Source organism: Monodelphis domestica, chromosome 5, assembly GCF_027887165.1.
Source record: "Monodelphis domestica isolate mMonDom1 chromosome 5, mMonDom1.pri, whole genome shotgun sequence".
In the NCBI taxonomy this organism is placed as follows: domain Eukaryota; kingdom Metazoa; phylum Chordata; class Mammalia; order Didelphimorphia; family Didelphidae; genus Monodelphis; species Monodelphis domestica.
Window position 1 is genome coordinate 233,067,561 of NC_077231.1, and position 27,016 is coordinate 233,094,576.

The 27,016-nt window shown below is 37.1% G+C and overlaps 1 protein-coding gene across 4 annotated transcripts in view; it reads left to right on the top strand.

Moving 5' to 3' along the window:
* Positions 1-27,016, top strand: part of DPP6 (dipeptidyl peptidase like 6) — a 1,262,248-nt gene that overhangs the window by 1,182,382 nt on the left and 52,850 nt on the right. For all 4 annotated transcript variants that reach the window (XM_007504650.3, XM_001364425.4, XM_007504651.3 and 1 more), the window contains exon 17: positions 5,017-5,064. In XM_007504650.3, coding sequence (XP_007504712.1) covers positions 5,017-5,064 — 48 coding nt within the window. The remainder of the gene's footprint in view (positions 1-5,016; positions 5,065-27,016) is intronic.

The window sequence follows — 27,016 nt, forward strand, 5'->3', positions numbered from 1 at the left end:
TGAAATAATTTCTTTCTTGACACTATTCTAATTATTGTTCTCTTACTTTGCTTGTCAAACTTACTATTTCAAGGTCATGGGGGGAAAGCTAGTTTTAGCCAGAAACTTTTGCTCTTTATCTTATTCATATCCCTGCATTTTATACTAATCTGTATTCCTAGGCAGCTATAGTGACACCATATTTGAAATCTATTACATCAATATACAACTACTCTTTAAGGAAATGACAATGGCACTGGTGAACATGGAACTGGGGGAAATGCCTAGCCCTTACCAAATAAACATAGAAAAGATGATTTCTAAAAGAAACTCTATCATTTAATCAAGGAAGAAATATATGTGTTTGTGTGTGTGTTTAGAAAAACATTTACAAGATAATTTAAAAGAAAGTAACTAGTAGCTGAGGGAGAAGGACAGATCAGGAAAAGGCTTCATATGCACATGGACAATTTCTCTAAAACTGAAAATTAAATAGAAGGGTGATTCTCAAAAAAAAACTCAAAAAATTATTCTAAAGGAGTGAAAAAGATCCTATCCGGAGATTTTCTGGCCTGAGGAATAGTGACCAAGAAGATATCAGTAACTACCCAATATAAACCTAATTTCTTATCCCACCATGTACCTACACAAGCAGTCAGTCAAGTGAATCCATCAATTTCAATATAATGTAAACATGCTGAAAATGGATAAGGAACTTAATTGAGAATCAAATATGAAAATGTCAAGCTGGATCACAACTCAGAAAATAGACCCAGTGTCTAGGCCTACCACAGATAATGATTGGGCCATATCACCCAATTATAGCTTTTGAATTTAAAGAGAACTCAAAGCTGACCTTTTCTAAGTTACTCATTTTATAGATAAGAATTTGGAGGTTCATAGAGTTAAATGACTTGCTTTATGTCACACAGCTAGAAATTAGCACAATCAAAGGGATTCAAATCCAGATTCTACCACTCCACATCTTGAATATTTTTTTCTGTGCTTTTCTTACTCTCAGACTGAGGCAGACATATACTTTATGTGATTCTACCTAAAAATGACTCCTTCTTGGTTGAAGAAGTTGCTTAAGGCAAGCCACCTTTCCCTAAGAGCTTTTGCTTCTCTATCCATGGTATTTTTCTGACATTTTCCTTATAGACCTTCATGGCTACTTTAGACCTAAAAAAGATTTAGAATCTTTTTAGAAACAGCTAGGTAGCACAACAGATGGCAAACTGGGCCTCAAGTCATAAAGACCTGAGTCCAATTACAACCTCAGATGCTTTATAACCATGTGACCTTAGGCAAGTCACTTGCTCTCAGACTTAGTTTCCTCATTTGTAAAATGAGGTGAAAATATTGCCTATGTTCCAGGGTTACTGTGAAGATCAAATGAGATAATAACTGGAAAATATTCAGCACAGTGCCTGGCACAAGCACTCTTTAAGTGTTAGTAATTATTGGTTCTTGATCTGGTCCTGTAGTAACCTACTGAATTTTTTTTTTTATAACTGACCTCAGTGTGGCATTCTGTTTTTGCTCTCAGATTATTGCCTTTATACAAAATACATTCCCCTCCCCCATTCCTGCCAGGCATATTCTTTCCTTTACAGGGTTTTAATCTAGGAATTGAGTAAAAAAAAAATAGAATAACCTAGGATTGAGGAATAACTAAATGACAATGAAAAGAAATGTATGGTTCAACTGGTTGACTATTAAGTCAGGATTTTAAAGAGAAGAAAATGAAGCTCTAACAAGAGTGATAAATTGGGAGAATTATGAGAAGGTAGAAGAGGAAATGATAATGATAGGCAAGAATCATTATGAGTAGTGATGTGGAGAGAGAGTTATTAGGATCAGAAAGGATAATTTGGGGGATTAGGATTAATGAAGTATATATAATTATAAAATGTAAGGTAAGAACAACCCTGTGAGTGCTTAAGGTAGGATGAAGTTAAAAGTCATAGGATTTGAGAAATTGGTTGAATTACAAAATATCAACATTAATATGCAAATACTCATGAATAAAGGTAAATATTGGCATGAAAAGAACAATTGTGAGCAAAGTACATCATAACTTAGGTTATAGATGAAAAAAATCTATTGACTTGTCATATGTGAATTTCAGTAACGGATTAAATAATATTTCTCATATCACAGATTTTGAGATTTTAAGGGATCCTCAAGGGATATCTAGCCCAACACAGATATTAAAGGAATCTCTATAACCAGCTAGTGGCCATTCAGTCTTATAGGCAAGACAGAAAGTTTTTATTCAATATCAAAAGTGGATTCAGGAAGAATTGAAGGACCAGAAGAGCTTGTTGGTAAACAGGTATGATTAGATGATTGAAGTCATACTAAAAGGAAATCTTTAATACTTTGCTCCAGTGATCTGTCCTATACTGGCCAACAATTTTATCAGTGACTTGGATGAAGGTGTTGCTGAAATCTGTAAGGCAGAGCAACTGAGCTGTGGGGCCAAGATGGCTGCACTACTTGCTACAAATTCAAATGGAAACATCAATATGTTATCCAACTTGAGGCTTCACATAGTGTTAGTGTTCCTAATACTAACTTTTTTTTACTATTATTACTCTATATATAATACACAATATATAATGTGACTCCTATAAAGATATTCCGAAAGAGGTGCTGTGGTCTAATAGATAAAGAGTTTATCTCAAAATTAGGAATGACTCAGGTTGAAGTCTTATCTCTAGGACATACTGACTTTGTGACCCTGAAAACATTATTTAGTCTCTAAATATTTTATATAAATTTCAAAGGAGTATCCTTTATTGGTAAAAGGAGTTTTCTCACTTGTGACTCTCCTATACCAATCATCACAGGTCCCTCTTCCCTATTTCTATAGAACAGAGTGTGATGGCAGAAGAAGTAAGAGAGCCAGATGAAACTTAAGTAGCAGAATATAACAACTCTGAGGATTCCACTTGCTTGGGAGGCTTTTCTGGTCTATTTCTATTGGTTTTCTCCTATGTTGTGTTTGTCTCAGAAAAAAAAAAGTCTCACACTTTAGGCTGTATTGGAAATTGTTTAGTATCTTTGATTTAGACCATTAAAATAACTGGACTGGGGTGACACTGCATCAGTCATGTTCACATTCTATATTTTGTTCTTGTAGTTGAGTCCTTTCAGTTTCATCCAAAACTCCATGACCTCATTCAAAGTTTTCTTGGCAGAGATACTGAAGTGGTTCGCCATTTCCTTCTCCAGCTTATTATACAGATGAGGAAATTGAGGCAAAGAGGGTTACATGACTTGCCCAGGTTCACACAAATAATGAGTGTATAAATCCAGATTTGAACTCAAATATTTTTGACTCTGAGTCCAGGACTCTATCCATTGCACCACCTAGCTACACATTATATACAGAACCAAGAAAACCGTACTAGTGGCACAACAATGTAAATGGAGATAACAACAGTAATAGCAACAACAACCTGTAGTTTTAATGACCAAAGAAAAGCTTGAAAAGAAAAAAAGTGAGAAATTATACTCCTTCCTTTCTTTTCAGACTGTGCCTATATGCATGCGTGTTTATATATGCACATTTATACACATGCATGTATATCTATATATGCATATATGTTCATATGTTCACGCCTCCATTTTGTGTATCTATACCTGTGTACATGGTGCTGTGTGATTTTACATGCCTTATATGTGTGTACATGGTGTTTGTATGCACATACATGTAATATGTATGTATGCACATAGACTGTGTTGGTTAGTTTTACTGAACTATTTCTTTCTCCTTCCTTTTTATTCTTTTTCACAAGAAATGTCTCATTGAATAGCAGAGAAAGAGGAACACATTTAGAAATAAAGATAATGTAAAAACATATCAGCAATAAATATTTTAAAATTTTTAAGGTTAATTAAAAAGGAATATTCCAATCCAATCTTGGGGCAGCTAGGTGGTGCAGTAGATTGAATGCCAAAACTAAAAGTCTAGAAAGGCTCATCTTCCTGAGTTCAAATCTGGCTTTAGATGCTTAATTAGCTGTGTGAACCTAGGCAAGTCATTTAACCCTATTTTTTTTTCAGTTTCCTCATCTGAATAATGAGTGAGAGAAGAAAACGGCAAATGATTCTAGTATTTCTGCCAAGAATATCCTAGATGGGATCAAAAAGAGTAGACACAGATGAAAAATGATTTAATGACAACAAAAATTCCATCTTGTTCTTGGTAATAGCTAAGAATTAATTAGAAAGTGAAAGCTCAGCTTACATGCTATTATATTTAAATGTATTATTTTTAATGTTTATATTTTTCTGTTCTAATAAATGCAAGCTTTTAAAATAAACAATGAGTGGAAATTATAGGCTCGTAATATGGAATGAGTAAAACACACACTTTTGTTTAAATCATATAAATCGAGGTACATATCACCATCTGGTGGCAGCATATTCCAATTGCAAGAAAAATACCGCCAGGGCCTAACCAGCTTAGTGAGTGCTAGATTTAAAATATAATAAACACATTTATTGGATAATGTCCTTCAGAGCATTTATTCCATTATTCTTTTGACAAAAATTTGAATGAGCATTCAATCCATGGATTTGTGTATGGAGAAATGATTGCATCCATGGATCTTCTTGAACCAAATGGAATATCTATTTGTATGCCAGGCAGTCAATATGTTTTAAGGCATGAGCTAAATGTAAATGCTTTGTGAAATGATGTTTTTCATCACGAGAATAATCTAAGAACAAATGGTTTTAACTGTGTTTGCTCTAATTAAGTCATTTACCAAATTAGAAAGATGTGCATTTAACAACCCATTAACATAGACGCAGGCAATCCCATTTGCCCCATGTATATATTACTGCCATCAATGCTATATTAATTGCCAAGTGAGTTACTTATTTAATTCTTTTATTTGAAAGCCGGTTCTCCAATGTCTGATGTTTTGCAGTTTTCTAAAAAGAAAAAGAAGTTCATGTTTTTGTCTCAACTAAATGCTTTATTTCTGTTTTTTTCCCCCCTCTCTTCTATCCTCCATCTAGGTCCCAGAGTCCCCATGGTGACAGTACACAACACCACTGACAAAAAAAGTGAGTAGTTTGTATCTCTTGTTAAATCTTGGTGAGCAATAAGGAGAATAAGAAACAAAATGGCTTGCCTCATTTCACATCGTTCTGTTTCAAATGGAACATCAGATCCAGAACCACACTCCCCACTACTAGAAGGGGGTCTTCATTGGTCAATTGGTGATTAAATTAGATATAGTTCATTTATCAATAGGCTCAGCCAAAGGCAGAATCTCCATATCAATGAAATAACTGACATTTACCTAGGGAGTGGAAACCTGTGGTTTCATTGGTCTTGGGAAACCTTGCAAGAGAAGACTTCTTCTCTATATCTCTATCTCTATCTCTATCTCTATATCTCTATATCTATATCTATATATCCTTAAAGAGTTACTTAGAACAAGAGATTAAATAATTTACCCAGGAGCCAATATATTCTGGAGGAGGATTTTGAACTCAGGCTTTTCTATGAGCAGTAAATAAATGGGAAAAATATATACTGAAAACCCCAGAATCTCTAGGTTGGTTTTCTTGAATGAGCCTTTATTCTATGACTAAAGACTGTTTAATATGTGACATAAGAGAAAGAATGAATCAAATTGGAGTTCTTTATGATGAAGCTGGGAAGTTGGAGCATTTTCTCGTATGAGTGGCTTTCTTTGTTTCTGTTCACCTATGATGTCTGTGTTCTGAAAAGATCTTGTATATTAGACTTGGCTACAAGCTGTTGCAGCTTCTATAAAATGGCAAATTGTTGTCTGACCTGGCATCACAAGGTCAACTTTAACTGGATCCTTAACGTGTTCTAAATTTTCCCTTATTTGTCTGTGTAGCCTATGTCAGAAGTGTTAAGACCCTGATATGGAAGATTAGGATCATAGAATTATAAATGTAGAACTAGAAAAAAACACTAGAGATTACTTATTTTATTTATGGGTCAGGAAACTGAGTCACAAAGAGGTTAAGTGACTTAGTCAGAATTATACATCTTTTAAGTAGTAGAGAGAGGATGCAAACCCCAGCCCTCTGAGCTATGATCTTCAAAGAAGCTGATGTTGTTTCCTTTAGGTCCCTTGCTGCTTGTGAGCTCCTCTAAGCATTAGTGATACTGTTTAGTCATTTCAGTTGTATCTGTCTCTTTGTAACCCCATTTGAAATTTTCTTAGCAAAAAAAATGGAGTGATTTGCCATTTCCTTCTCCACTCATTTTACAGCTGAGGAAGTTAAGGCAAAAAGGTTTGTGACTTGCCCAGGGTTACACAATTAGCAAGTATCTGAGAACATATTTCATCTCAAGTCTCCCTGTGTCCAGCCTAAGCACTCTATCCATTGTGCCACCTAGTTGCCCTGAATATATTCAAGAAACTCTCAATTGTTTTAAATCATTTTAGACATTTTAGAAATGGAGAAATTATTCATTTATCTACTCACAAAGTGAGTAGGTAGTCATTCAAAAATGGAAAATTGGCAAACATCTTAAAGGGCAGAGAGAAAGTTGAGAAATCTGTAAAAGGAATGGAGAAGTTAGGAAAGGGCAAGAAAAACGAGCTGTGGTTTATCTAAAGCCCAGAGGAGAGAGAATCTAGGAGGTTATCAGTGTCAAGAGAGACCAGGGAGCATGAGGACCTGAAAGAAAAAAAAATCATTTGATTTGGCCACTAGGAGTTCATTGGTTAATGCTGAGTGATTTTGATAAGGCAGTGGAGAAGGGTAAACAAGATTAGTTGAGAAGAATGTGAAGAAGGATAGGCATCAAATAGAACTTTTTCAAGAAGATAGGCAGTGAAGTGAAAGATGATGGTTGAATGGGGAAGAGTCAAAGGAAAGCAAATCATACAGTCAATTTGATTCTGTAATACAGACCCCTATCTATAACAATGCACCTCCTCTGAAAAATATTAATGATCTATTCACCCCTGGAATGAGCTTGTTTCAATAGTCTATGTTTAAAAAAACAAAAACAGAAATATCATGCAGAGCCCTCAAGTATGTCACGTTTTCATATATAATGTTAATAATTAATTTTTATGTTTGTTCATATTCAAAGGGACATAAATAATTAACTTATTTTTATGAGATTTGCTCCATAAAATATATAGCCCAATAAAATAACAAAACCCTCTAGAGTTCTTAAGAAATATTTTTCTGCTACTCTCAGCCTACACATTCACATTAAATAGTTTTACTTGATTCTTTTGGTGATGGAAATCTGATAATCAGTCTTCTTTCATATACTAGACCTGTGGAGAAGAAACAAAGAACTCACTTTGTGAGAGTTACTATATTAGCCTTTCAAAAATCTAGATTAGGAATTCTTAACTATTTTCGTATGTCATGGATGGACCCAGATGACACTCTGGTAAAGCCTTTGCAACACTTTCAAAGTAATGTTTCAAACTCACTGAAGGAAGTGAGGAATTTCCATTAAGGATTAATGAAAATAAAGATGTAATTTTTCCCCTTACTTCATAGATCCCTTCAAAGCTATCCATGGACCCTTGTGGACCCCAGGTTAAGAATTCTTACACTAGGGGTCCTATTTAGTGGATCAGAAAAGTAATTTATTTAAAAAGATAACTAATAACCTCTAAGAGTCAAAACATTTTCTGAGTAAGTATTTTGTCATGTAGTTGGGCTGTCCTTTTTCCTAGTTTCCCTCTGGCAAAAATAGTTAAGACTAGTTTCCCTTCCTAGAAGGGAAAGAAAAGTAGGAAATATTATTTAAATTATTTATATATATACACATATTTGTATAACACTACATTTCTAAAGACTTGTTGACATCATTTTAAAGCATGGGTTCATTGTAGTTTTCTTTTCATTGTCTTATACTTAAATTTAAATTTCATTTAGGATTGAAAGCAAGAAGTACTGGAGCTTTCCAAAAGTAGAATGGACTCCCTTAGGAGCAGAGGCATGTATAGGTACACCCTTTAGGGATCGTCAACATTAATCCCAGAGGCAACAAGGTGATATAGTGGATAGAATGTTGGGTTTAGAGTCAGGAATACTGGAGGCATTCAGTTCAGCTACTGCTTCACACACCCACCCTATGGCCCTGGACCCTCTTTAGCTTCAGTTTCCTAATCTGTAAAATGGAGATAATAATATCACTTTCTTCATATGATTGTTTGGAAGGTTGAATGAGATAATGGTAATAATAAAAATTATACTAGCATTTTAGCTTTTGCAAAACACTGTGTATGCATATAAAATCACATTTGATCATCAAGGATTATTCAGTACCATCTAGTAACATGCAAAGCCTGAAAGGGCTATATCAATGTTGGCTGTCATTATAATAATAGTAGTAATTATTATCATAATTGTCATTATTATCCTACCCTTGTTCTGCCTCTTCTCCTCAGGGGAAGCAGTGACCTTTGCCACAGCAGCCTCACCTCAGGCATTGCTGGCAGCTATTATCCCAATCTGAAATGTGCTCATTTTCTAACTGATACATTAGAAACAGAATTCCCACTAACCAACCTGAGGTTTAGTAAGATTAGTGTACTTGTCCCATGTCATATGCATTCCTACCAATATTTCATTTGATGGTCTCCCCCGCAATGAGGTAGGCAATGCAACTCTTTTTTTAATTAGGCAATGGGGGTTAAGTGACTTGCCCAGGGTCACACAGCTGGGAAGTGTCTGAGGCCAGATTTGAACCTAGGACCTCCCATCTCTAGGCCTGGTTCTCAATCCACTGAGCTACCCAGCTGCTCCCTAAATGTAATGCTTAATCTCCTTTTAACAGATGAAAAAAATTAATGGAAAGTGTATCCAAGGCCATACTGTATTGTATTGGATCCAGGACTTCAGTCTACATCTTCTGACATAAAGCTCATATTTTTCTTTTTTTTTTATTCTGTTCTTTTCTATGGCACACAAAGATATTGCCGACAAAGTTCCCCCACATATCTCTCCACTTACCCTATTCCCATGATTAGAAATTCATTCCACATCTCTGTCTTCTGGTTAAAAAAGAAATGTGTGTGTGTGCATGTGTGCATGTGCATGTGTGTGTGTAAATGCCCCCAAGGCCTATACTATATTAAACTATTATCAGCTGTGGACAAAGTGATCTCAGTTTGCATATAAAAATCTTTCCATGAGTAAAGCATGAAAGGAAAAGGAGATAGGGCAAGTAAAGCTTGGATGGCAGGGAGAAGGGAAGGGAAATCTTAGAGCATTGAGCTCTGCTCAAGAAGAGTGGACTGAGTAGGCTGCTGAAGCAAAGTTCTGGGCAGAGAAGAGATCAGTGCTGTTTGAGGAAGCATTTGGACTCCAAGAGGGAGGGGAAAGCCTTGAACCTTCTGGTAGAGAGGCATTAAAAGCCAACTGTTCTTCCTTCACAGTTTTTCCCCAGGGCCAATGACGAAACACCATAGGGGGAAAAGGAGGGATAAATAGATGCAGTGCTGTGAAACCAGAACATGGTGTAATCTTAACACAGAGCCTTGAATATCATAAATGTCTAATAAATGTTGATTATGTTGAATTGAAGAGGGGGAAAAGCAGAAGTGGGATAATTTGGGGTTGTCAGATTGCAGATATTTGGAGTTATGTGGCATAGGCACAGAGGGAACCAAAGGAACTGAAAATTTGGCAAGATATTTACAGACTTCCCAAAGAGGGAGGAGAGCATCCTCCTCAGCCTGTCCCCTTGAAAGGCATTGAGAGTTAGAGGAAGTAAGTCCCTCCTCTGTTTTGTTTTATTTGCTAAATGAACACAGGGTAGTTCAAGAAACTTCAATTATGCCCATGGAGTTATAAAACTGTGCATGCCCTTAGAGCCTGTAATACCACTGTTGAGTCCATTTCCCAAGATGGTCAGGGAAAAAGGAAAAGAATCTATATGTTCTAAAATATTTATGGCAGCTTTCTTTGTAGTGGCAAAGAACTGGAAATCAAGGGGATGTCCATCCTTGGAGAATGACTGAATAAGTTGTGGCGTATTACACCATAAGAAATGATGAGCAGGTTCATTTTCTTTTAAATGGAAAGACCTACATGACAATATAAAAAGCAAAACAAGTAGAACAAAGAGAACATTGTGTACAGTTATAGAACTAATATTTGAAGAATAACTTATGAAAATCCACCTTCAGAGAAAGAAGTGATAAGTAAAAATATATGACAATTTATATATACGTTTTTTGGTCAAGTGTTGCCTCTTCTAGTGTGGGGAGGGGAGAAAGAGAAGGAGGTATTTGAAAGTTTTAATGTAACCAACAAACAAGTAAATTAATAGAAAAAAAAAGAGAAGAAACCTGAAGAGTTCAAGAGAACTAGGTTGGAACCCTGACCCTACCTCTCTAGACCTCCTTTTCTTCCTCTCTAAAATGATTGGGTTGTTTAAATGAAGCCCTAGATCACTTCTCATTCTAGAATTCTTTGGCATAACATTCAGCAACCAAGACCAAAATCTCAGTTAATTAATTAATGATTCTTTTAGATGTTCATAGCAGCTGTTTCTCATCTAGATGGTCCATCAGAGATGAATGGTAGGGGATCCTCAGTCATATCTACATCCCCAGCATGTAGTTCATCTGCACCTAGAAAAATTAATTTCTTCAATACACGACATGCTTTTTTATTATCACTGTATAGCTAGATAGCATGGTGGTTAAAGTTCTGAGCCTAGAGTCAGGAAGATCTGAATTCAAATCCAACTGAAATCACTGCCTAGTAATGTGTATTACCCTGGGCAAGTCATTTAATGGCTGTATGCCTTACATTCCTCAACTAGAAAATGAGGATGATAATAATAATACCTGCCTTGCAGAGCTATGAAAATCAAATGAAATACTTGTGCTTAGCATATTGCCTGGCATATAGCAGGTGTTTAATAAATGCTTCCTTCTAGCTTTCCTTCATTCTCTTGGGCTTCCCAAAACACTATAAAATGTAACTTGCTTATTAGCCTGCACTTCTGTAGCTTGACTGTAGTTATTTAAAAAGAGCATTTGTTTTGAGCCAAAAAAAGAATCAGTCAACTAGGCTTCAAAATAATCATGATAATAATAAATGAAATGGTCATCTCCTCTCGTCCTCATTCCTTTTATGAAACTTTCTTCTAAGATGTGGCAAGGAAGAGTAGTTTGAGTTATAGATTTGGGATTAGAAAATGCAGGCTTTAGATCTCACCCCCCCACTAGTATGACTATGAGTAATTACTTAGTAATAACTACTTTGAGCCTCATATTCCTCATCTGTGAAATGGGGATAATAACACCCATAGTACCTGACTCTCAAAGTTGTGGTGAGGCTCAAATGAAATATTGGTAAGTATTTTGCTAACTTTAAAATACTATGTGAATAGCAATCATAGTAAAAGGAAAGTGTATCAAGTGATGAGTGCTTGACACATTGTAGGTATTTCATAAATACTTGTTGACTTTCCCTGCAGCCATTTTATGCTTGTATGATAATTGGCAGAAATAGATGGGGCAGGGAAGAAAATGCTGGTTATTATGATAGAGGAGCAGGTTGATAGACCAATTTACATCAAAATATATTAGAAAGGGGGCAGCTACTCAGTGGATAGAGCACCAGGTCTGAAAATGGGAAGGTCCTGGGTTCAAATTTGGCCTCAGAAACTTCCTAGCCTTGTGACTCTGGGCAAGTCACATAGCCCCAGTTGTATAGCCCTTGCTGTTCTTCAACCTAGGAATTGATACTTATTATTGATTCTAAGATAAAAGGTAATGTATCATAAATAAATATATTCTAAATATATAAGAGGTAGTATAGTATAATGAATAGAGTTCTGAACATGAAGTCAGAAAGTATAATACTTTGTGTGACTGTGGATAATTCACTTACCACCTCTGAGAATCAGTTTCCTCATCTGAAAAATAAAACAATGATGGCTTCTTAGTTCCCTTCTAGCTCTTTGCTCTATGATTGTATATCGTTGAGACTCTTCTCTTCCATGTTCCAAGCATTGTTCTGGGTCTTTGCAGGGAGGAAATAAGAAGGGAGTCTATGGTCTATTCGCAAAAGCAAAACAGACCCACAAAACTTAAGTAATAATGCAAGAGTTAAATAAGCATAAATAGAAGACTTTTTTGTAAGTTCACAGGGCAGAAGCTAATTTAATTCTTAAATAAGAATCCTAAAGACTATAGGTATTGTCTGAGTTAGTTCAGAGGACAGACATAGGGATCAATCTGGCTAGGCTGATCTGGAAAGGTTTCACAGAAAAAGAGTACCTTGAATTGAGCCTTGAAAACAAAGTAGATGAGACTATTATGGCTAAAGCAAGTTGACCAAAAAGGATTTGGGAAATCTAATCTGCTAGAGGAAATGGGATCATCTTTCTGCAGACTCACAGCAGCTAAGGACATTGAAAAATTTACCCTCCATCCCTTCTCATAATAACCTAACCATGGACTCAAGACCAGATTGATACCTGGATAAATGCCATGACAGGCCCCTGATAATCTACAATAAATATTTTCATGGAGAGCCCCAAATGTTAAACTACTTTGCTACTAGAATTTTTTAAGCATATATGTGGCAGGGAGCTATCTTGTTGATAAGATTTTAGGCTTTTAGAACCAGAAGGGAACTTAGAGATCATTAATCTAATACCATTGTTTTTCTAATAAAAGAAAACAGAGCCACAAAGAGGTTCAGTAATATTCCAAAGGGACTCATTTGGCACAACAAGGGCTAGAACCCATTTTCCCTGATTCCTAAGGCAGTCTTGTTTTCATGTTTTGGTTTATCTAGTACCAGACCCAGAGACCAAACATTGTCAATCATTCCTAAGAACGTATAATAGGAAACAAGTTCTAAATTTAGGATCTATTAACTTGGGTTTTTTAAAGTTTTTTGTTTATTGTTGTTGTTTAGTTGTTTTGTCATATCTGTTCCTTCATTTCTCCATTAGAGTTTTTCTTGGCAAAGATACTAGAGTGATTTGCTATTTCCTTCTCCATCCCATTTTACAGAGGAGTAACTGAGATATAGGTTAAAGTGGTTTTCCCATGGCCATACAACTGGTAAGTGTTTGAGGCCAGATTTGAACTCATAAAGATGACTGCAAGCCCAGTGTCATATGCCATGTGCCACCTTTTTGCCCCATATTTCAATATAATTGGTATCTTTTGTAATTCTGTTTTATTTTATGGCACCTAAAACCAGTATTTAGACAAGGAATCTGGCTTTACCAGATTTCCAGAGGGGTCCAGGACATAAAAAATGTTAAGAACTCCTGGTCCAAAGAGAAAGTACCATGTACTGATCAATACTCTGTCCTGAGATCAGAGACATAGAGTACCCCATAGAGGACAGATCGCCAACAGATGCATCCTGTCTTTTGAAAACTAAAATAAGCCCCTACCAAAACACTAAATCAAATTTTTAAAGGGATAGGATCATGAGAACTTATAAAAAGAAAAGGGATCCCTGTGAGATAAGGGATATTAACCCCATTTTATCAATGAAGAAACTAAGGCTAAAAGAAATTGTCACTTGCATGCAGTCACACAAGTAGGATTTGAATTTAGCCCCCTCTCCAGAATCCAGCACCATCCACTGTTTCACCTCTCTTTCTTCAAGTTAAATCTTTCCTTATAATGTGTTACAGCCTGTTCACACCCAACATGTACCTCACCATGGACCTTGGTGATTCTCAGCTTTGGTTCTTCAGAGACTATAGTTTTCCCATCACAAGAATTGGTGTTAAAAATACGGGCCCCTGTCTCAGGGAGAAGACTGTCTTGACAATTCTTTTGGCCATGGCAACCCATCCGTGGTCATATGCTGAAAAATAATGCTGACTCTCTACCACAGTCAGGTTTTACACATGCCAAATTTGGAGGAAAAGAAAGGCTCCCTCTCCTTACCAATATAGTAGTCACCATTCCAGTCTGTTTCATCTCATCACTGTGCTTATTGAACTGTGCCCTCAATGCTGTGTCATCCCCAGACATGGCCCAGACCAAGAGGAATATTCACTATATTTATGATGTCTGTCAAAGGGGTGATCTCTTGGGGTGAAGGGTGCTGAATGCATGTCAGATGACCCATTGTCCCTGAACTCCCCACTCAGAGCTGTCATTCATCATACCCAGGACTCAGTGTGGTCCCATCAAAAGATCATCACAACACCTGCTGAAAGACTCAGGCACTGCCTTGATAGGGACTCATGGAGAGTGCATCAAGACAACAAAGCCATTGTCACAGGCAGACTTCTGGGAAAGCAGGAAGCTCTCGCCTTGTGCCTTCGACTTGTTGAGCCCTTTCATCATTACAGAGGCCACTGGACAAGTTCCAGGCACAGCCCAGAAGCAAATGGTTGAAGGTCCCTGCAGTCATGTCTACTTTTGACTAGAAGTTTAGACCCATCCTGCTGTTCTTTTCTAGTCAGAACTCTGCAAGACCCCCAAGCCACAGACTTCTCCTTAGCACTTGGCTTCATTAGATCAGAGCCTGTGGCATTCTGGATAGACAGGCAAATGTAGGCATAGAGCCATTCAGAGAAAGGGTCTGGGGAAGGAAGAAGTCACTGCAGGTGTGAAAGTTTCCATTCTGGGTCCAGAGAGGATAGGACATTGCCAAGTTTCCACCTCAATTTTCTTAGTCTTTACTTCCCTAAGCCTCTTTAAATTCAATTAAACTTAAATTAACCAAGCAAGCATTTGGTAAGTACCTGTCATGTTCCAGGTACTATGCTGAGCACTGGAGCTCTAAAGACTAGAAGGAAACAGACCCTTCCCTCAAAGATCCTGCTTTCTTGTTAAGGATACAACATGTGTATACAGTTTATTGATTCTGGAAAAGCACTAGCAAGTGGAAATATCACAAAAATTCCTTCCTTAAAGGTAGCATTTGAGCTGACACACAAAGGGAGCTATGGGTTCCAAGAAGCAAAAACGAGGAAGTAGACTGTTCAAGGCTTGAGGCACAGCTTACACAAAGGCACAGAGATGGGAGATACTGTATGTAGGGCACAGCAAGAAGCCTAGTTTGGCTACAGAGAAGATGGTGTCACATGTGATCATTCTGGAAAGATACACTGGAACTGAATTTTGAAAGACTTTACATGTCAGAGAGCAGAAGTTGTATTTCCTTTATCCATTCCCCACTTCTCTTCTCAAATGTTGACCAAAATCAAAAGAGATCTGTGTTTGCCCCCAGAAACTGTTACATCTAGTACGAATGTAACTCACTGTATCCCAATTCAGAGACATATTTTCTTTTTTTAAAAACCCTTACCCTCCCCCTTGTCAAGATAATTTTAGGGTTGTGACTTAAAATCTAGATTTAATTGGTCACCAGGGAAAATCCCAAATAAAATACCCAAGTCAGTCTGGAAATTTATGGTAATTTAATTAATATAGAGAGAAGGAATTTAAGGAGAAGGAGGGAAGAGGATATAGGATTCCTCTTGCCTGGCCTGTGCCAGGGGGAGTTTAAAATTCCCACCTCTAGGTCTCTGAAGAAGATTAGAGACTTCTAAGGGGATAAAGTTGGAAAAGTAAAGGAGGAAACTCAGCCAGAAACTCACCACCGAACCAGACAAATCTTGTAGCCAGGCTAAGATGCTGGAAGGCTCAGCATGCTGCTCTCAGCTAACTCTCCACTGCCAATAAGGTTCCAGAGAGAGCAAAAATCCCAAATATATAGACCTCTCACCCTTGTGTCTCCTGCTCTAAATTTTCACATCTACCAATCATATCAAAGGCTTTTCTCCAGGACTCCCCATACTTTTAGTTCTCATCTTTGATTTTATTATATCCTTAGAGTTACTTAACACTTCTTTGTTAAGTTCACCTTTTGTGAGTTACTTGACCTTTTTGTGATTAATTTAACCTTTATAGTTACTTAATACCTTTTTGTATTAAAATCTAAAAATAAACTTAGCTTAAAGTTCTAGCTTCACTATAAGGTGAGAACTAAGTACCTTCATTGTTCAATCAGGAGATTACAACTTTATCTTCCCCTAAAGTATGGTCTAAGTAGGGTGGAGCAATTTAGAGTTCCCAAGACATTCCTGATTTTGTTAAACCAAGTATCTTCATTGTTACAAACAGGAAATAGCTAAATCCAATCTTCAAATCCTTATAATCAATTTTGTGCATTGGTTCCAAGGCAGAAGATTGGTAAGGACTAGGCAATCCACTGAGATACCCAACTGCCCCTGAGAAGTATTTTAAGTTGATTCTTCTGCCCCATCATTGAATAGAAACCTTTATTCCTTATTAGAAAGATTTCATGAATCATTACATGAGCAGGGAATATATTTTTGGGGTAGGATCTAAGAAATCATAGTAGGTAGTCAGCCTGCTTTGCCTATGAGATAAAAACTGTCCTTCCTCTCTCCCAACCCACTTATGGCAGAAGCATGAAAAGGAAGAGAAAGAGGAAGAAGAGGAGGAGGTAGAGGAGATAATATTTTTATAGCACTATGTACCAGGCACTGCTAAGTAAGCACTTTATAATTATTATCTCATTTCCTCCTCATAACAATCCTGAGAAGATGCTATTTCTTTAAACCCTTACCTTCAATACCAAGTATTGGTTCCAAGACAGAAAAATAGCCAGAGCTAGGCAATTGGGGTTAAGTGACTTGCCATGGGTTACATAGCTAGGAAGTATCTGAATCCAGATTTGAACGCAGGTCCTCCCATCTCTAGGCCTGGTTCTCTATCCACAGAGTCACTTAGCTGCCCCAAATGGTATTTTATCCCCATTTTTTTAACTGAGGAAACCAAAGCAAATAGAGAGTAAGTAATTTGCCTAAGGTCACATAGCTAGTAAATATCTGAGGCAGGATTTGGACGCATCTTCCTAACTCTAAGCCTGACACACAACCCACTGAGCCACCTAGCTGCCTATACCCAAACTTGCAGAGATTTTTTTCAAGTATTTTTTTTAATTGCACATTGAATAATGTAAATAATTCTGGTCTGGGAATCAAGAGACCAATCAAAGCCCCTCTTGAGACCTCAATTTCCCCACCTATAGAATGAGGAGATTGGACTAGATAATGTCTCTTTTAAATCTAATATTCTGTAATTCTCTCATTTCAGAAAGGGCTGCTTCACCTTTTGCCAATTAACCATAGAACCAGTTCTCTTATATGGAATGACCACCTCCTTTCCTGGACTTCTTAAGAATACATATGAACACACATACATGTTGTTATTGTCCAGTTGTTTCAGTCATGACTGACTCTTCATGATCCCATTTGAGGTTTCCTTGGCCAAAAAATGCTGGAGTGCTTTGTCACTTGCTTCTCCATCTCAGCTTTGACATGAGGAACTGAGACAAAGAGGGTTAATTGACCTGCCTAGGAAGGGTCTAAGGCCAGATTTGAATTTAGGAAGATGAGTCTTTCTACTTCAGATCCAGCACTTGCTCCACTGTACCACTTAGCTGCTCCATACACATAGATGTGCACATGCACACGCACACACACTCACACACTCAAATATACAATATAAGTGTGTGTGTATATATACACACATATAAGTATTGCATTTGTGTGTGGTGTATAATATAAACACATATATATAATGCACTCACAGTTGGCCTCTTCCAAATGATGCACCTTGTGTTTAACTGGTCTGTGGTCTTTGGGGGTTTCCCTCCAAGTATTTGGAGATAGGTCACAATGGTTTTTTGAGTTATCCATGGATTATGGAATAAATATTCAAGGGAAAAATTCCCCCTTATAAAATCAATGGGCAGGGCAAAGGAGGAAAGAGCAATCAGGGACAGAGTAAAAGAACATATGAAAAAGAAAATGGAAGGAATATGGGCAGGAAATTCATTTCCAGGCAAAGCCAGACATCCTAATTTATTATGGTACCTTACATATCCAGACCTATAATGCTAAGCTTTACAGAAACATAAGACAGGGTTCCCACCTTTAGGAAGCCAGTGTATTTATTCAGTCATTCAATTCTTCAGTATTTTATTAAGCATCTACTGTGTACTAAGAACTAGGAGATATGCACTGTTTAGATGAGGCGGGATAAAGCTTATCCTTTAAGCTTATTAGCTTATTCAAAACTAACTTTTAGGACACTATTTATAAGATATAATATAATGATATGTACATAAGATATAAAGTGCCTTGCACAAAGGTGCTTTAATAAGTGCTTCTTGAATGAGAGATTCAAGGCTATGGGATCTCACAAGAATGAAAAGTTATTATTGACTTGGAATGGAATTAGGGGAGGTGACGGGAAAGACATCTCTAGTAGATGATATCTGATTTGAGCTTTAGAAAATGGAAAGGAATTCAGTGGACAGAAATGGAGAGGAATGTATTACAGGTATTTGGAAGAGCTGAAGTATAGACCCAGAGAAAGAAAAGGTTTGAGAATGATCTGCAGAGAAGTACAAATTGAAGCTATTGAAATGAATGAAATCACCTCTTGGCCAAAAGAGAGAAAAGAGAATGGGGAATATTCATCCTTAAAGAATGGAAATAATTTTTCAAAATTGGGGAAAGGGAAAGAAATGATTAATGAGATAGGAGAACCAAGGGAACAGAAATTGTCTCTGTATCCAAGGGAGTAAAAATTTCCAGTAGAAAGTAGTAGCCCAACCATATTAAATGCTACAGGAGGATGAGAACTTAATAAAGAGTTATCAAATTTTTGTTACTGTTGTTCAGTCCTTTCAGTCATGCCCAACTCTTCCTGAACCCATCAGAGATTTTCTTGGCAAAGATACTGGAGTGAGTTGCCATTTCCTTCTCTAGCTCATCTCACTGATGAGGAAACTGAGGCAAAGTAAAATGACTTGCCCAGGACCACACAGCTAGTAAGTACCTGAGGCCATATTTAAACTATGGAAGATGAGTCTGCCTGATTCCAAGCCCATGCTCTATCCACTGACAGTTTCAGTAAAGTAGTAGGTATGTATTCCTGCAGCAATACTCTTTGCTTTTGTATTACAATGTATGGAGGACAAAATTGGGTAGAGGAGGGAACCAGAAGAATCTCAACATTGACTTATTCTAGAGTTTACTCTACTATAATCCTGAATATGTTGTTAATTTAAGAGTCCAGTATTGAACCCACCAATCTGACCTTTTGCATAAACCTGGGGGTGGGGGGAGGGGATCACCTAGGAACCAAAGGAATCAAAATTTTCTAGGATCATTTATTAGTTTTTAAAAAATGTACTTAAGGACCACTCTTGGCAAAGGACTATACCTGATACTAGATTGTAAGATAGAATCACTTTCCTCAAGGAAGTGACTATAATTGAGATCACCTCTATAGGAGAGGGAGCTAACAATACAAGGCAGAGAATGCTATTTTCTGATAAACAGCAGAGACAATGACTCCAGATGTGTGTTGGACTAGAGGACCCCTGAGGATCCATCTGCCTCTGATACCCTGTGATTCTATTAGCTCTAAGGTTTGAAAAAATCAAGGAGGGCTTCACACAAAAGGTAGACTGACTCCATGGTAGCATTTAATACTAAGAGTAGGACTCGGAAAGATGGAGGAAAAGAAAAAATAAGGACATAGCAAGGAGAGAATGTTTAGCCCAACCTGTCTGGAGTGGAGATTTTATACAAGACAAGTATATAATTATATAACGAGAGGTAAGGCTAGAGAGAGGTTTACCCCATATTTTGGAGGGCCTTGAATGCCAGAATGAGAAATCTGAACTGTATCCATTAATCAGTGGAGATTTGACAGGATTAAGAATGATATAAATGAAGCAGCTAGGTGGCTCAGTGGATAGAGAACCAGGCTTGGAGATCCTGGGCTCAAATCAGGCATCAGACACTTCCTAGTTATGTGACCCTGGGCAAGTCACTTAACCCTAATTGTTCTGCCTTGGAACCGATACTTAGTATTGATTCTAAGAATAAAGACAAGGGTTTTTAAAAAGAGAGAATGATATAGGGGATTTCCATGTCAACAGAGGCCCTGAATGGGGGGGCATTGGGTGTTGGGGGAAACCCCGGATATAATAAAAGTTCAAGCACTTTTTCTTATTTTAGTCCTACATATTTGAAATCACTTTTATAATTTGTTGGTCCTTTCTTCCATTTAACCATCTTACCTATTCCTTCCCTATTCCAAAACAACTCTAAGAATATTCCATTATTTATAAATAAATATATAATGGTGAAATAAATATAACTATATATATATGTATGTATGTATGTATGTATTTCCCCCGCTAGAAAATCTTGTCTATAAACAGAGCCTGCAGGGTGTCCACAGATGTGATTCTGAATTATTTAAAAGCTGATTCCTTAAGAATGTAATTATGTTTGAGACCAAAGTATAATCATGAAATGCCTATGTATTCAATCCACGTAGATTTCAGAACAGAAAAATCAACAAACCTGCTGTTTGTGCATTGCTGTCTGTAATGTAAATATAAAAGAATATGAAAGAATTGAAATATATTCATATTTCCAAGGTATGAATGAGATTTCATTATCATCTGATCTATAATACACAATCTCCCTCCTGTAAAGAAAACAGAGTGGGCCCCTGAGTTACAAGGTAATATGTCATTTCATGACAGGACCTCTCCTGGAAGCTCATTCAAATTCCTCCAAATTATTACATTGCCTGGTTTTATCTTTGTCCACAGTAAGAAATAGGGTCTCCCTGGCACAGCGGATGGATTTCTAGAGTTGGAGTCAGAAGACCTAGGAATGAGTCCCTCCTAACTTTGGATTAACTCTTACTCCAGGCAGAATACTTAAAATCTCAGAGCCTTTGGATTGAGCGTTCTTCTGGGTGGCAACTATCTTTTCTCTTTGCCTTCATTTTTGCCCGTGCTTAGCCCAGTGCCAGTCTCTGAGTAGGCACTTTATAATCATTCATTATCTGACTTAGCAACCTCTAAAAAGAAAATAATAATAATTGTGCTAATTTGCCTTGTATTGCCTTCATTGTGACACAAAGTTGGATGGGAACGCCACTGAGTTGGTAAGTCTGTCAGTATTTATACGTTAGGGGTTGCAAATAGACAGTAAGTTAAGCAAAAATGAGCAAGAGGAAAAGAGTAGGCTCCATCACATTTGTAAAATTATGCCTCTTTTTACAGCTGACCCAAAGGACAATGATATTTCAAATGACAGAAAGACTGAATGGATTCATAAAGGTCTTAAAAGTCTAGAACAATAGGTCAGATCTACTACAAATGAAAATTAATTAAGTTGAATTCAACAAATATTCATTAAGTGCCTATAACAAGTACTAAGGATACCAAAACAAAAACTGCCCCCAAGGAGCAGTTTGTAGAGACCCGCTCTACACATATTTAGGTTTGAATCACCTACGTAGGAAAGCTGAAGGCTGGCAAGTAATGGGTTAAGTTTCCAGGACAGAGAGTAAGCCATAGAAGGAGCAGAGGGAGAGAAACAAGGAACACAGGGACAAAACTTGAGTGTGGTCTCAGCAGGTCAGCTCCTCCTCAGATGGTCAGAGAGAGAGTGACCAAGCTGAACTGATTTTATTGAGGATGTTGGAATGGGGGTTGCAGGATGTCAATCAAGACAATGGGTACAGCAGAAGTTTTAACAGGGTAATGATAAGCAAAAGGAACAGATGGCCACAATAGTATAGCCAGGTTCTCAGGTAAGAAGCACATGTGAAATCCTCTCCTTTCGGACACATTGACATCAGCTTATGCAATCCAAGTGTGATATTACAAAGGACCTGCAGAACCTGTCTGCCAGCTTTCCGACTGCAGATCACAGTAAAGGCTTGATTTCTCAGTTCCACAAAATGTAAGACCCAACCAATTTAAGGATTCAGAAATCAATCATGTGAAATATTAGAAATCTATCCATAAGTCTGGTCCATGGGCACTTTACTCATTAGAGTCAGCTTCTGAATACATCTTCAATACCTTTGTGATTCGTTGTAACTGAAACCCTACATAGTTCCACAAGGGAGAGTCAGCACATACACAAATAGGCAAACTATAAGGTTATTTGAGGATGGATCAGTACTAATAAATAATTACTAACTAAAAAACTAGTACAAAAAAAAGTACTAACAAATAAGACCAGTGACACCGTCATAGAGCATGTGCCACTCAAGCTGAGACTTGAAATGAAAAATAAGGATTATGAGAGGTCACGGGAAAGAAATGCCACGTACCAGTTATGGGGATGCTCTAAATGAATGCACAAAGGAGAAAGATGGGTCCTGGAGTTCAGGATACAGGCCAGCTTGCCTGAGACATTGAATGTTGAAGGGAAATTGAATGAAATAAGGCTGGAAAAGAAGAGTGGAGCCAAACTGTAGAGACCTTAAAAGTCAGGCTGAGGAATGTGGATTTTATACTAGAGACATTGGGGTATGGCTGAAGGTGTTTAGTTAAGAAGGTGACATGATCAGACATCTGCCTAGGAGTACTCATGTGCTGGTTGTATGGAGATTGAATCAAAAGTGGGAGAGCCTGCAAGGAATGAGGCCACTTAACAGGCAATAGTTCAGATCAGAGATAATAAGGCTCACAACTATTTCTGGGACTCTGTAAGTTGTAGAAGGGGATCAATGTAAAAAGGATATAAAATTGGGATCAAAAAGATTGGAAAGGGGGAGGTGAGGAAGAGGAATGAAAACCAAAGATGACTAAAGTTGCAATCATGAGTGACAGGAGAATAGTAGTCCTTTCAGTAGAAATAAGAATGTTTGCAGTAAGAATGAGTTTGGAGATGGGAGAAAGAAAGTTAATCAATTTGGTCTCAAATGTGTTAACTTTGATATGCCTATAAGATATTTAAGAGAGATTCAACACACAAGGACTACCTAAGACTGGAGTCCAGGAAGGAGGTTATAGTTAAGCATATAGACTTAATAAAGACAAATATAAAGTCTTACATCTAGGTCTAACATATCAACTGCACAGGAACACAATGAAGGGAAATTGTTCCATCCAGTATGCAAGGATAATTGTTCTACTATATGCTGCCTGGTCAGAATACATCTGAAGTGTTGTGTCCAGTTCTATATTTTATAATCTTAGAAGGTGTTTTTAGGATGTAATGGCATTTGATTTTTAAAGTGTAAAATATAGAGTTATCAAAGGCTCATTGTCAAGCTTGAAGAAATCTTAGGAGCCTCCACCTATCGCCCCTATATGAAATAAATGTTGGTCCCTTATTTCTCCTGGTGAGCCTCTTTACACAGGTCATAATGGACTTTTTGTATAGCAAGTCCTCATTGGCTTCTAACCTCGTATATGTTACAGATGAGGAAAAGGAGGCAGGGAATGGCTAAGCGTATTGCTGAATTAGTAAAGGCAATAAATACCAGAACTCTGAATTCAAACCCAGATCTGACTTCAATTCATTTGCTACACCATAGCCCTTTCTCCCTTAGACTGACAGCTACAATCGTGAAGCAAGCCTTGAGACATTGAATGGTCCAAGTTACCTAGGACGTATTGGTTGCCTGAGATGGAGGCATTTCCCTTTAGCAGATATTTGTCTCTTCGTTCTCACTGTGCCCAAATCTGATAATGGCTAATTGCATCAAATATTAGAGGGGGCTCACATTTAATTAAGGAACAGTCATTCATCTGATGCAGACTGGAGGTCCCCATGGTCCTAAAAAGCCAAAAGAAGAGCTATTCAGGGAATACATCAATCTTTTCTTATTTCCTCAGCTATGCTCCTGCCCTCTTTGGATGCAATTATGGGGACAAATAAAGTGGCTTAACTAAACTCCCCTGTGTGGCAGCCCGCTCTCTGCTGATAAAACCAGTTGTGTGGGCAATCATTAAATGAGAAGCCTAATATTTAACTACATTTAATAGTCTGTTGCTTTTAGTGCTTCTTGTGAAGGGGAGGATTTCAATAGAAACGAGTCAGCTATTCAAGGCCATGTTGAATAGCCGGTGAGCAATTATAACCCTGTGCGTACCTACGTAAAGTCAGATTTATGAAACAAGGTAATTGGTAGTTGGAATGTTTTGAAGACATGCCTGCATTCTCATTCACTCCAGCCAAGCCTGACTTAATAAGGAGGCTTCAGTGTAGAATTTTACTTTGAAACATTTAGGTTTTGTGTCTTATTCATCTAAAAAGGCCTACCACCAGCATAAAAATATATATTCACAAAAACACATTTAAGTCAGATCCTGTTGTGTTTATTATAAACATCAAGGCTATATCCCTGTTGTGTTTGTCATATTGAAACGTGGGCTAGGGTTTTAGAGTTTTCAAGAAAACAGTGATCATAGAGTTAGACTCTAGAGTTAGAAGGAACCTCTGAGGCACTCTAGTCCATCTCCCTTGTTTTTTTTTAATTTTTATTTTCTGTTTTTTTAATTTGACAAACACTGGCTAATATCTTGTTATGAATGAATAAAAGAAAAGAAGATCATATATGAAACCCTGAATTTCTATTATTCAACTTGCATTTTAAGCATTTTATAAATTTAACACAGATTCAAAGTTGTCCTCCTTATCCAGGTCTCTCTCAGAACTTGTTTCATGTATTTAAGTACTACAGTGACACTCTTTTCTTTCTTCTTTTTTTATAGTACTTTAACTATTCCTTTTAAACACAATACCTTTCTGGGTTTTTTTTTAAACCTATCCTTGTGGCAGGTAAGCATAGTCACACAAAACTAATCAGATATTAACAATGTCTGAAAAGGCACATCTCATTCTGTACCTCTAAAACATCACCTCTATTGGGAGGTAACAACCATCTGGAATCAGAATTGGAACCAATGAAATCAATGATTATAGTTCTTAAATCTTTCAAAGATAGTTTTCTTTACAGTTATCATCATTATATGAATTGCTCTACAAGTTCTGCTCCCTTTACTCTGCTTCACTTTGATTCCCTCCCTTTCATCATTTCTTACAGCACAATTTCTTACAGTCTATTAAATTTATATGCTATCATTTGTTCAGTCATTCCCCTGAGGTGCTCTCATAGTTTCTAGTTATTTGTTATAATATAAAATGAAGCTACTAATATATATATATTTTTTAAAAACCCTTACCTTCTGTCTTGGAGTCAATACTGTGTATTGGCTCCAAGGCAGAAGAGTGGTAAGGGCTAGGCAATGGGGGTCAAGTGACTTGCCCAGGGTCACACAGCTAGGAAGTGGCTGAGGTCAGATTTGAACCTGGGACCTCCCGTTTCTAGGGCTGACTCTTAATCCACTGAGCTACCCAGCTGCCCCCTACTAATATATTTTTATGTATAGATCTATTCCTTGTTTCTTTTAACCCCTTGGGGTACAGAGCTAATAATGGGTCCAGATTTAGTCATTTGAGTATTATAGTATCAAATTGTTTTCTAGAAAAACTAGACCAGTTCCTACCTCCAATAACATTGCATTAGTGTTCTTGTCTTCCTATCCTCCTATTTTGTCTTCTTTGCCAATCCAATGGGTGTGAAGTAGAACCAAAGGGTTTTAATTTGTGTTTCTCTTAGCACTAGTGATTTTCTATATTTTTTTGAGATATTTCTTAATTGCTTATAGTTCCTCCTTGAATAATAAGCATCACTTGATATCCTTTTACTGTCTCCAGGAAATAGTTCTTGTTCTTGCATATTTAAATCAGTTGTCCATAAATATTAGATATAAGAAAAAAATTGCTGCAAAGATTTTTTCTGAGTTAACTTTTCCTTCTCCTTTTAACTACATTGACTTTGTGCAAAAGCTTTTCAATTTTATATGATCAGAATTGTCCATTTGTATCCTTTATCCTTTTGTCACTTTTTAGTATAAAAATCCCCCTATTCATAGTTGCAGCAAGTATCTACTTTCATTCTATTCTGACTTATTTATGACATAGCTTATTATATCTAGGTTCTGCAACCACATGGCATTTATTATGTATATGATGAGAGACGCTAGTCTAAACCTAGTTTCTTCCAGAATACTTTCTAGTTTTCTTAGCAGTTTTATATTTTGGTCATATATGAGTCCTTACCCTAGTGGTTGGGTTCTTTGGGTCCATGGAACATTGTGTTATCAAGTTAATTTGTTTCTATATGTTAAGTACCTAATCTGTTGCAACTGATTGACTTCTACTTTTTAAATCAGTATCAAATATTTTTATATAGGTACTCTTTTTGTAACCACGAAAACTGAGACCCAGGGAGGTCAATAACTTGCCCACAGACAGCATCAAAGACAGGCCTTGAAATCAGATCCTCTGAATATAGAGCCAATACTTCTACTATCATCTATCCATCTCCCTCTTTTTAGAAATGAGGAAACTAAATATGAGAGATATTAGGTAATAGCTGGCAAGGTATGAACTTCATTTGGAGTGCTTGAATTCCCAATACAGAGGACTTTCTTTTTTTTAATAAATATTTTATTTTGTTGTTGTTTCAGTTGCATTGACCTTTTTATAATACCATTCGGGGATTTCTTGGCAAAAATGCTGGAGTGGCTTGTCATTTCCATCTCCAACTCATTTTACAGATGAAGAAACTAAGACATAGAGGGCTAAGTAGCTTGCCCAGTATCTGAGGCTGGATTTGCTTTCAGGATGATGAGTCTTCCTAATTTCAGGCCTGCCCTTCTGTGGATTTTCCATGATGACATGTAAAATTATCAAATCCTAACTCTGCCCTTAACCACTTATATGGCCTTGATGGAATAACTTCACTTCTCTGAGCCCCAGTTTTCTCAGATGGGGGTTAGATTATACTGACCCTAAAGTTCTCTTCTATCTTGAAAATTCTCTGGTAAATAAATAAATAATAAAATTAAATTCTGTGAATATCAACCGAAATAAGGTATGGGGAGAGACTTCTTTATCATACAGAGATCTTTTTTTGGTGTGATATTTGTCATGTGCATAAAAATTGCCCTGCAGTGAATCCCAGCAAAGCCTTTGGTCTAAAGCTCCTTCCCTTTTCCAGAGGAGCATTGCTTTGCTGATTTGGTTTCATTCATTGCACTGAATAATTCAGGACAGCAAATGCCTCCTCTAGTTCATGTGAACAGCCATTCCCTGTGATGAGAGTATGTACTATTT